The sequence below is a fragment of the Mustela nivalis genome (genome assembly GCF_964662115.1).
Source record: "Mustela nivalis genome assembly, chromosome: 12".
NCBI lineage: Eukaryota > Metazoa > Chordata > Mammalia > Carnivora > Mustelidae > Mustela > Mustela nivalis.
The window spans coordinates 66,206,765-66,218,905 of record NC_139031.1 but is presented as its reverse complement, the minus strand read 5'-3'; the positions used below and the strand labels follow the sequence as shown (position 1 = coordinate 66,218,905).

The following is a 12,141-nucleotide window of genomic DNA, read 5'->3' as shown; positions in this document are numbered from 1 at the left end:
TTGCCTGAATTAGCACGGCCTTCCCGTTTCCTCATTCCCATCAGTGGCTCCCCTATGTGTCCTTGTTCTCAGACTCGAAAGCCACATTCTTTCCTCCCCAGCTGATGATCACTGAGCCGTCCTCACGCTTTCTCAGAGCTCCGGTTGTCCTGCATTCTCGCGACTGGCCGGGAAGCTAGCTGCGAAGCGGTTTGGCGCTCTCCCACTCAGTCTCCTCGCTGCCCACTGCCTTTCACATCCTTGTTTTCTCCTCTGTGCTTTTGCTCATGATGCTCGAGGGACACTTGATGATCTTTAAGCCAGTCTCTTATTATTTACCGACTTACACTGCTCGCTCTTTGAAAGATGTATGTGTTTTCTCTTCAACTAGGTTGTAAACCCCTTGAAGGCAAGAAACAGGTCTTAAACGTCTCAGAATTACAGTCACAGGGCTAAACACTGTGCTCGATAAAGGCCTCCTAATGGAATGAATTGGTTGACTCTAAGCCTCTCTTGTTAAGAACACGTAACAGTGTCCTCCTGCCTGCTAAGCCGGTCCCGAGCTCTTCAGACTGGCGTCACAGGGGGACCGTCTGCTGGTTCCAGTCCCACATGCCCCTAACATCAGCTCTTTCCTGACGTGGACCCTCCTTTCAGGTGACACCCCACGCACATGCGCAGACACACACACACACACACATACGCACACTGAACTGGGCATTAGAATGATAATCTTTCCATCTCAGTTTTGCCTGGGGCCTCAAGACAGTAGGTTCTGAACAGCCTGCATTGGAAAAAAAATAATGCTGGATCACTTGTGATGAACGCAGAAAGGAGTTGGGGAAACCCAGTGTTGTGACCCTTTGCCCAACGACAATAGGGCTGAGCGTGGCAAGGACTGGGAGTCAGGAAGAACTCTTTGAAGAAGGTAGTTTCGGTGCAAAGGCATGTTTCCCTTCCAATGGCAACGTTGGGGGGCTTTCTCCTCCTCTCACGTCCAGGGAGGGAGCTTGAAGAGGACTCCACAGAGAGCTTGATAGATGTTTTCTGGAGTTCCAAGGGGAAAATGGAACTAATGATAAGAAAATTTAAAGGCAAAAGTCTTTGGCTGGTTTGTTGTCTGTGACAAAGGAAAGGCAGGTAAATTCGGAGTCAAGAGTACTTTTGCAGCAGGTTCCCTGTGGACCAGTTTTGGGGAACGTTGCAGAACCATCTGGGTCCCTTTGACAGGATAATGGGCCACACTCAGAGGACTTCTGGAGATGGGTCAGTTTGGCAGAAAGAAGCCAGAGGTGTTCCGGTGGACACAGAAGCTGGTGGGAAGGGGCGAATCAGGATTGCAGGGTAGAATGAGTCTTTCATCAGACTCCCCCTTCTTGGTTAGCTTCTCTTTTTTCACTTGTTCCTGAACGTTGAAGGAAGTTAGTGTGATTTTATTAATCCTCCCACCTACGCTGGGACTAGCAATGTGTTTGAAGACTCAAAGGCATGAGGCTTCCTGAAATCATTTCAGGGTTCCAAGGAGCCTAAGGGATCTGTAAGTTCTCGATGTCTCTGTGAGAATGAATGAATCATAGATGTGCCTAGAACAAATAATGCTGTATGCTTCCTCGGCAGGTGATACAGGCTTGCCATTCTTGTCCCAAAGCAATCGAAGTTGTCGTCAACGCCTACGAACACATCAGGTGGAACGTGAAGTGGAAAAGAGCTATCCCCGATGATGACCTGGAGGTAAAGAATCCACGTGATTTCTGTGGTTTTCACCATAAAATAGTTTAAGACTGCAGTAGTAGGGCAGAAAATTCTAATTAAAAAACTGGTCTTGAGAATGTTTTTAAGACCTACTCAAATGCTGGGGCACCTGAGTGGTTCAGCAGGTTAAAGCTTCTGCCTTCGGCTCAGGTCATGATCTCAGGTCCTGTGTTCGAGCCCCGCATTGGGCTTTCTGCTTGGCAGAGAGCTTGCATCCCTTCCTCTCTCTGCCTGCCTCTCTGTCTACTTGTAATCTCACTCTGTCAAATAAATAAATAAAATCTTAAAAAAAAAAAAAAAGACCTACTCAAATGCAGCAAGACAAATGGTTATAAAACATGGGTGCGAAATGAGCGCCTGATGGCCCAGTCGGTTAAGCATCTGCCTTCTACTCAGGTCATGATCCCAGGGTCCTGGGATCAAATCCGACATCAGGCCCTCCTGCTTGGCAGGAAGTCTGCTTCTCCTTCTCCCTCTGTGTGTTCTCTCTCTTGCTCTCTATTTCTCTCAAATAAATAAATAAATAAAATCTTTAGAAAGAACACAGATGTGAGAATAAATAGATGCATCATGATTGCAGCATTTGGGAATATCTTGAGGATTTCTCCATTTAAGTGCAAGTTGAACATTTGTATAAAGGTGACAATTTTACTTTCTCCCCAGTAATTTAGATAATTTCATAATAAGAATAATAATAGTAATATTTGAGGTTTATATTGTTACCAGAAGATAAGTCTTTCATGTAGATTATTTTATTTGCTTTTTTGAAAAGATGTATTTATTTATTTTAGAGAGAAAGAGAGAGGAGAATGAGCAGGAGGGACAGAGGGAGAGGGAATCTCAAGCAGATGCCACACTGAGCATAGAGCCCCACGAGGAGCTCAATTTCACGACCCTGAGATCATGACCTGAGCCAAACAAGAGTCAGATGCTTAACCTACTGGGCCACCCAAATGCCCCCATTCCATTCACTTTTGGTTACCTTGAAGACTTTAAATACATTAAAAATCCTTAATGAGTCATGCAGAAAACTATTGACAAAGCTGAGTTAGGACTCTGCAAACCGACTTTGCTGCCTTGGTCAACCAGACCCTTCCACCGCATCCTCGGTGTTAGCAGTCGCAGGCTGTCTCCAGCATGCGTGGAGAGGTACCAGGCACAGAATGCAAAGTTCATCGGGCTCAGAGCCTGATGGCTTAGGTGCAATCGTACTCTGCTACTTTGGAACTATCTGACCCTTAAAAAGTTACTTATAATCTGCATCAGTGTCATTAATAGAATAAATATCTGAATGTGTGGGCTACATAAGGCATATAAATGGTGGACAGTAGTATTTTTTTTAAGATTTTATTTATTTACTTGGCAGAGAGAGACACAGGGAGAGAGGGAACACAAGCAGGGGGAGCGGGAGAGGGAGAAGCAGGCTTCCTGCGGAGCAGGGAGTCGGATGCGGGGCTCCATCCCAGGACCCTGGGATCACGACCCGAGCGGAAGGCAGACGTTTAACCACTGAGCCGCCAAGGTGTACAGTAGTATGGATTAATTTCCAATTGCAGTTTTGATATATGCTGGCCCAGACAGTTCACATGAGTATCTTTTATCTCATTTCCCGGTTCTGAGTTGCAGCATGTTACGTCCCCTCGTCTCTCTTTCCTCCTCCCATATCACGATCTCAGCCCCCGTCTCAATTTCATATTTAATTTCGTCTCACTGTCAGAGACCCTAAAAAGTTGCCACTGCATGTAAAGTAGGGACTAAACGCGTCATTGTTGATTTCTTTAGATGTAAACCCTGGGGCTTTCCTGCCTCTAACCCGTCTTGCTTTCCTTTACAGAGATACTGGGATTTTTACCACTCGCTCTTCACTGTGTGCAGTAACTCTCCAAGGACTCTCATGCATTTATCGAGATGCGCCATTCGAAGAACGCTGCACAACAGATGTCACCGAGCAATTCCTTTGCTTTCCCTCCCATTGTCATTGAAAAAGTACTTGCTTTTAGAGCCAGAGGGAATCATTTATTAAGCCTTATGAGACAGAAGTTCCCAATCCTAGCTATTTAAGTGGACTCACCGGGTAGACACAGTTTGCATAAATAAAATGGTACTTGGGTTGATTATAACACTTCAGGGATTTCAAAACACTTGACAGACTCTGTGTCATTAATTCTGGAATATCACGGTGAGGGGAAATAAACAAGGAGTAAAGTTAAGGAATTCTCAAAGACAAGAATGTATCCAGAAGGTACTGAGAGCAGTGATAACTAATGTGTACGGTGTTTTTACTTGGTGCCTGATATATTTTTATAAAATTTTTCATATATCATCTCATTTGAAATGGGACCCAGTTTTTCTTACAACCAATCTCATTCTCTCCCTTATCAGTGGTAGGTTTATATTACGGTTCAGTTGGCAAAATCATAGGCTTTGTGATTGGCCTCGTAATCTCAGTGGCTTCCCCCAACCCCCACCCCTGCGCCACCACTTAGTTATCACTTAGCAGAGATTATGGTCACTAATTTTGCAAACTCCTGTCCCCACTTTAAGCTCTTTATAACTTACTTTTGGTGAAGAGAGCATACAAGCCTCGTCATAACAAGGAGATCTTTGAGTTAAAGCAGAAACCAAAATTGAAGACCTATCCACTTACTTGTCAAAAAACAGACATTTCAACATATGCTCGTTGAGCCAGAAGCTGGAGATGCGATGAGGACTCTCCAGCGAGGACTCCTGGTCTCCAGAATCTCACCGTTCAGCAGAGGATCCGGACATACAAGCAGGAAACTGCGATGTCAAATGTCAGGGGCAACAGTACAGGGTGCAGACTCATTTTTAGTGCTTGTGTTTAGGTCATGTTTCTGACCTGAAGTGTGAGTCTCCTTTTAAGCATGAATATAAAAGATTGAAGGCATTGTGTGACATAGAGGGAAGTCCCGCTGCTGTTAGTATAAACGTATTCACTTTCCGTTTCTCTGAACATCCAGAAAACTCTTTCTTTTAGTAGGATTTCCTGTTTAGTACCGTCCTTGGGAAAAAATATTGCACACTCTGTGGCTCCCATGTACACGACCATGAAGTTCAGTATGACGTGTACAAGGAGGAGTGTGAAGAGAAGAACTTCAGTTGGTGACTTGGTCTCGTTGTGTAATAGACTGACATTTCAGAGTATTTTAGCTGGAAGATAAGGAGCACTTCACTAGAGATGGCTGGCTCCCGATAGAGCAAATAGAAAAGACTTTTTGAAAATGGTTGAAGTTTGAGACACTTGGAAAGATAAGTGTGTCAATCAGGCTTGTTAGTTAGTGGTTTGCAGAAAGTGAAATGTAGTTGATTAACCTCTGGACCTCAGGGTTTATGAGGCCAATTTCGTTTTGTGTATTTGTTCTTGCTAATCACTTTTAGGTAAGCTCATTGCCTCCTAGCATTGCTTTTTTAGAACTTAGAGCGGTAGTAATTAAGCACAAACCAATCCGTTTGCCAGTGATGAGCAGGTTTCTTTTATTTGTGTGGTTCTTCATCTTTTTTTGTTTTCTCCTTTTCTTTTGAAAGAGAGATAGAAAGAGAGCACAGAGGGAGAGGGGGAAGCAAGCTCCCCGCTGAGCAGAGAGCCCAATGCGGGGCTCAATCCCAGGACCCTGAGATCATGACCTGAGCCGAAGGCAGACACTTAACCCACTGAGCCACCCAGGTATTCCATGGTTTCATCTTAGTTAACTTTAGATGCTTGAGTTTTGAGTAGAGATGTTACCAAATATTGCAACAGCCAACCTAGACTGTGCTTCCAAGCCCGGATTCTTACACCTCCTGTGCGCTGTAGGAGAAACCATGGGCACATACAACAATGTTTCTGTTTTTCTTCAGTCTTACTCAGATATTTTGAAGCTAATTTGTACTAAAACAAGATTTATATTGTGGAATAGGATGCTGAATTTGTATAAACTAATCATATAAAAACACTGATCCTTCCAAAAAAATAGATTGTTTGCAGCAAGTGGTATTGGAACACATCCTAGAATGCTGGGCGGGGCGCCTGTTGCCCTCGCCTTCAGGAATATTCTGGCTGAAAAATTGGTGATGCACTGTCATTGTCAATAAAACGCTGAAGACAAACGAAGAGGGGGGGGGGTCCCTGCTTTAGGAGATGTTTCTCAATCTGCTTGCTTGTGCTTAAACACTTTGTGTTAATTAGCACATAATACGTGCCTACTTGTTTTGAATTGTTTACTCATACATTTGAAGTTATTTCTCTTTAACTCTGAACTTTTACTTAGAGGACTTAAATAAAGCTCTTGTTTCCTTTCATCTCTGGGAGTTGTTTATCTACCGATAAGACCTCCAATCGACTTCAGCAAGACGTTTCTGAAGAGCTCTCCATGTTTCATTGCGGTCTTCAACGTTTAGAAAGAAAAGGAGAATGAGGAAATGAGCCTGTAAATGAATAATATTTTCAAAAGAAAGAGTAAACACAAATAAAAGGCAGGCTGTAGGAACAAGAGTGTTTTGTTTTGTTTTTTTAAAGATGTATTTCTTTGATTTAGAGAGAGCAAGCGGGCCCCTGTGAGCAGAGGAGGGGAAGGGACCGAGGGAGAGAGGAAGACAGAGGGGGAAAGGCAGACTCCCTGGGACCTTGGAGCCCAGCTTCAAGGCTTGACCTCAGACGCTGAGATCATGACCTGAGCCCAAATCAAGAGTCAGATGCTCAACCGATGGAGCCACCCAGGTGCCCCAGGAAAAAAAAGCACGTTTTAATAATAATAAAGAAATGCTACCACAATCATTCTCTCCTGCCTGCCTCCATCTCTGCCCTCCTGGTCCTTTCATTCCTCTTCATTCTCTCCATTCACACAACCCCAGGTGACAGCAACAGAGGAAATGATGTCCTCACGCTGCCTTTGTAACTTTCTGTAAATAGTCATTTAGTGGCCTGAAAAAACAAACCTCTTCTCTTTTGTGAGTTACATGTGAGGAAAGATCTTCAGTGTGAGGGAGGACCACCTAGCCAGCTTTCTCCCCTTCTCGGGATCTAGACACACTCGTGTTCTATTTCTTAATCATGTAGTGTTACATTGCCACTTTGTCCTTCTATCCTGAACCCAGGGGCTTCTAATAAAAAACACAGCAGTCGAAAACTGATTGTACAGATAAGAAAAGTAACAAACCACTTGCAGCAGGTTATCAATGTTGGAAAGAACAGCTGAGCCTCATGGTTTTGTTACTCCCCTGATTGTGAGGAACTTAAGAAGTTTTAAACTGGCGCACTTCCTAAACTTTAAGAAAAGCGGTCCGAATTATTCACTCATTTTCCTTGAAACACAGATACTGTGGCTGGTGTCTGGAAGAAATTCATTGTCACTCCCCTCAGAGAATAAACAGATGCATTATGGTTAGATGTTAAGAGTTTTGGCTCTGGTACCTATCTACCTGGGTTCATTTTCTGACTTCCAACCTTTTTTTCTTTTTTAAAATTTTATTTATTTATTTTACAGGCAGAGATCACAAGTAGGCAGAGAGACAGGCAGAGGGAGAGAGGAGGAAGCAGACTCCCCACGGAGCAGAGCCCGATGTGGGGCTTGATCCCAGGACCCTGAGATCATGACCTGAGCCGAAGGCAGAGATTTTAAGCCACCGAGCCCCCCAACTTCCAACCTTATCTGATCCATTTTCTAGGAAAAACAATGCACTTCGTCCATGACTCAGTTTCCTCAATAATAAAATGGGAATAATGATGGTATCTATGTCATAAAAATTTTGCATGATTATCCTGAGGTGTAGAGGAGGGAAAAGTTTTCTTTGACTCTCTTAGGATCCCAGCTTGGGTCTGAAAATTAAACTGACAAAGATCCTAGGAGAAAAGCATACAAGTTCTACATGCCACAGAATCTTCATAAGGAAATGAGGATCTGGAGAAACAGAACTGAGTATTTTTATGTTAAATTTGATTAAGAGTGGGCAGTTGTGTAGAAGATATGATGGATCCTTAAGGAGTATGAGGGGAAGCTTAGCAAGTCTTGTTTGTTAGGATTCTTCTCTGATGTTCCTTTGTCTTAAGAGCTAAAGATGCCTCTTTCCTCCAGGTGCAGGGAGGACACCTCCCGCGGGAGGGTTTTATGACCTGTTTCAGGGGAGAAGATGTGGGGAAATCAGAACGACCTTTTTGCTTCTGCTGTTTTCTCAAAGTCCTTCAGCTTAAAGTGTTCAATATGCCAAGATACCACACTTTGGGGTAGCATGTCCTAAAATCCCATCAGAGGATTAAATTGCAGTAAGTCACTTAGAACAGTAAAAATTTTCTTATTATCATTGTCTGTGTTACTTTCATAATTATTATTATTAAGGGAGAGTTTTCTACCAGTAGGGTGATGTATTCGCAGAGTGAAGCTATAGCCAAAGGTGATACGTGGTAGATTTTTGCTCGCATTGGCAAATATTTATTGATCTCTGACCATGCAGTAGGCTCTTGGCTCAGGGCTGGAATCAATGGGGGAAACAAGACAAACCAGGTCCCTGATCTTCTTGGGCTTTTTGAGGTGGGAGATGAAGGTTGAAATAACATGAATTTGGATGATTAGCGAACAAGTGAATTAATTTTCCCTTTTGCAAATGAGTTGCAAGGATACAATAACTCCTTTTACTATTTCATAAAGGCTGAGGAATCACTTGAAATGTGTCTGTCACGGGGACAGAATTTTCATCTTTCCCTCTTCAAAGAGAGAAAGAGTAGAGATTAGCTTTGTAGCAGAGGAAATGTAGACTAGCAATGAGATGCCTAGAGGTGGGGTTATTGCCCATCAGAATGAATGAACAGGGAGGGCTGAAGAATTTCATTAAATTATTCTTTCACTTTCAAGAATTTTTTCGGCAGTACCAAGTGTGTGATTCTGCAAAGGAAGTGGAATGGGGTGTGGTTTGATGACCATTCACTCCAAGATTCAGTATCAGTGACACCATGCTTTTGTTTGTCTTTACTAAGAAGAATAAAAAATATACTTTTTAAAAAAAATTAGGTACTATTTAATTGAGCTAGTTTCCTGTCAGCCTGCTGTAAAATGATTAGAAATGGTTTTCAAAACCTGTATTTTAGTGATAAATTGCCTTTTTCGTATTTTTGATCATACCTCTCACCAAGGCAAAGCAATATGTGAAATAAGAAAAACTCTTATTCAAGAAACAGTTGCTTTCTTTCCTTTTCTTTTTCTCCCTCTCTTCTCTCTCTCTCTCTCTCTCTCTCTCTTTTTAGCAACACTAAGTGGGTTAAGTGTGCTTAGAATTCTTTAGTAATTGGTTTTCTCAGATTATAGGTGTGCCTCAATGATAGTGGATAACAGTTATGCAAATATATGCTAATCCAGCCAAGGAAATAAAATAATGTTGCTACCTTGTACTTCCTAAGTTAAAGACGCTGGCGGATTAGTTCTTAGTGCTTACTGAGCATGAAGATTGACAAAGCAGAACAGTCATGGGGAGTTTAAGGATGTCTTTGAAGTTGAAGTTAGGTACCAGGGACCTTCTCAGGGTCCAGGAGTCCAGACACTATCCTGAGTCACAAGGGATGATGTTTCCTCACTATCCCATTCCAGACTGGGGGGAACCTAAAAACCAGTGTCTCATTGACAAAAGCTGGGAACCAATGGAGATCACCATCCACTCAATTCAGAGAGCAAGACATGCAAATTGAGCGGCCCTTCTAAGCACACGTCTAGGTCCTGACAGAAGGACTTCCATGGGCTGCATCAGCTGAACTCCTGCCCCCTGGCTTCCTCCTGGGTTCAGTCAGTGCCAAGACACACTGAAGCCTGAAGGGCAAGAGGAGATGAAGATTGGAATCCTTCCGGCCTCCCACCCTGCGGGGCCTCCTCTAGATGGCAGCGGAAGTCCTTTCACTAGACACAGCTCCCGTGAGGAGCACTTCTCCTCAGCTACTCTCTTCCTTGGGTGATAGGAACTGTTTCCTCTACTTGTTCCTTCTCACCTAGGGGTAGTGGAGGCTCCCTCCTGTTGTTTGTGTCCCTGGTGCTTTCCTATTCTTGGTTCCCCACATTTCTGTAAATCGTACTTGCCGAAATTCTCTTCCATTACCCCTATGGGGCATACAATTCATTTCCTCTAGGGATGATGACAGATGCACCAGCACACATAAGACTGTGACAAGCCACCACAAGGCGAGAGCCTGGCTGGTGGTCCAGATGCTAAGTCCCAGCAGCCTTGAGGGAAGACAGGTCACTGTGACCAAACGTCAGGCAGGGCCACTTGAGCTGTGACATGAAGAAGGGTAGGGTTGGGACAGTAATGTGAGTAGGAGTTGGTCCGTAGAGCGGGTGGCCATTAAGGTAAGTCAGCAGCCTCAGGGAAGGGTTAGGGCTGGGATAATGACAGATATGCACTATCACCAATTAGACAACCTTGATGGAAGAGAAGGTAACTATTCGTTGTACAGAGTAGAGGATGAGGCTGGCAGGGCTGGGTGGATCAAATTATGAAGTCTCCTAAACCATGGGGAAGCTCTGTGGGGAACCAATGGAGTATTATTATCATAATTGCTTTTTCCAACCTCATAACTTCTATGGTAGTAAAAATTATGATTCAACTATGGAACATTTATATGGTGTCTTATAATGTTCAGAGAGCCTTCATACAATTCTGAAGATTAAGCCATGAAAAAAGTCTAAACATGACATTAATTAACCCTCTTCTTCTTATGTAAACCACTCCAATCATATGGAATTATTTACTCAAGCAAAGAAATGACTATATAGCCTTGCATTTTTTTAAGCATTTTATTTATTTATTTGAGAAAGAGAGAGAGAGCACAAGGCAGGAGGAGGAGCAGAGGGAGAAGGAGAGGCAGACTTCTGGCTGAGCAGGGAGCCCTGTGCAGGCCGGATCCCAGGACCTTGTGATCATGACCTGAGCCGAAGGCAGACGCTTAACCAACTGAGCCACCCAGCTGCCCCAAACCTTTCTTTCTTTCTTTCTTTCTTTCTTTTAATATCAAAAGCTAAAGAATGTGTGTGTGTGTGTGTTTTAATTGCACAAGGGGGAAAAAAGGAAATCTTCCTTCCAAGACATGAGAGGATAAAGGAACAAAGACAAAATTGGAAGTTCTAGGAGTGCATATAATTCTCACCATGGCTGTGTTCAAATGATAAATTATTTGCAGAAGCACTGACATGATTACGGTCCTTCAGGGGCCCCAGAACTCTCAACACTGCTGAAGTCTGCGCAACACTGAGAGACCCCTTACGATCATCCACCAGGAGAAGCTTACGCAGCCACAAATGGTTTCTAAATAACGTTTGGGTTGTTTCACAATAAAGATAACTACAAAGAACCTGCAGTGTTTGCTCCCATTTGTAAGCAACGCAGGGCCGCCCGGGGGCCAAATACGGATTTTGGAATTCTGCCGTTTGGGATTTCAATCTGGATCGTGCCACTTAATATCTATGTGAATTTAAGTCAGTTTCTTAACCCAAGTGTCAACTTCGTTACTTGGGTGGAAGAGATGAACTATCTGATTTACAAGGCTTTTTGGGGAACTAAATGAAATGATGAATGCAAATCATCTAAGGCGGGGGTGGGGGGCTGTATGTAGTTGAACCCTAGTGAGTGCTCTGCGGGTCCGCTGGGCGTGTATGGAGGGCAGGGCATGATGCAGAATATGCTGGAGGACATACAGTTTCCAAGACATTCATGTGCACAGGTTGGAGAAGTGCCTTGTGGTTTTTGTTGCGTTTTAGTTAACTATGACGATCTTCCTGTGATACAAGCTCTCTAGTGGCAAGCTGATCCAAGCCCATTGGATTTTGGTTTTCTGCTCTTTGTAGCTTGACCTGAAGAGGGCAGTGTAGAGCTTTCTCCCTGCCAGGAATCATCTGTGCGCTACTAACTCGCAGCTCGCTCTCCCTTGTAAAATCTGTGGCAACTTTCATTAATCTTCCCGTTACAGTTCCAGATAAATCTGCTCTGGTCTTCACTGGAAATCAGGAAGAGATCTTAGAACCACAGGTCTCTGTCCTCTGGTTACATAACTTAGAAGAAAAAATATTGCGCTTCATTTCTCTGTGTAGCACTGAGATAGACAACTTCATTAGTAATTTCATTCATTTCATGTCCCTTCTTTCTGTCCTACTTCCCTCTCTCTTTCTTCCCCTGACTCCCAGTTCCTCCCTTCTTCTCCCTTACCTGTCTCTTGTGTTCTTGCTTGGGTGTGTTTCTGGGCGTCTGTTTGCTTGGCCAGGATCTCAGTGTGAGCCCTGCAGAGCCTGTGCTGGTGTGTTCCTGGGACACACTTCAACAACTGTGTGTCTTCTGCGAAAAGGGCATTTCAGCCATCCAGAAACTGGGAACTCGTGTGCTTCTTTTTCCCTCTCTAATTTCTTGATTCTATGTTCTCGGGCTGAAAGCCACCGCCGTGGA

The 12,141-nt window shown here is 43.7% G+C and overlaps 1 protein-coding gene across 1 annotated transcript in view; it reads left to right on the top strand.

Moving 5' to 3' along the window:
• The window catches only part of ASB4 (ankyrin repeat and SOCS box containing 4), a 64,852-nt gene extending 58,701 nt beyond the window's left edge, over positions 1-6,151 (top strand). The window contains exons 4-5 of the mRNA XM_082693606.1: positions 1,597-1,710; positions 3,566-6,151. Coding sequence (XP_082549732.1) covers positions 1,597-1,710; positions 3,566-3,754 — 303 coding nt within the window. The 3' untranslated portion in view covers positions 3,755-6,151. The remainder of the gene's footprint in view (positions 1-1,596; positions 1,711-3,565) is intronic.
• Positions 6,152-12,141: the final 5,990 nt, after the last annotated feature.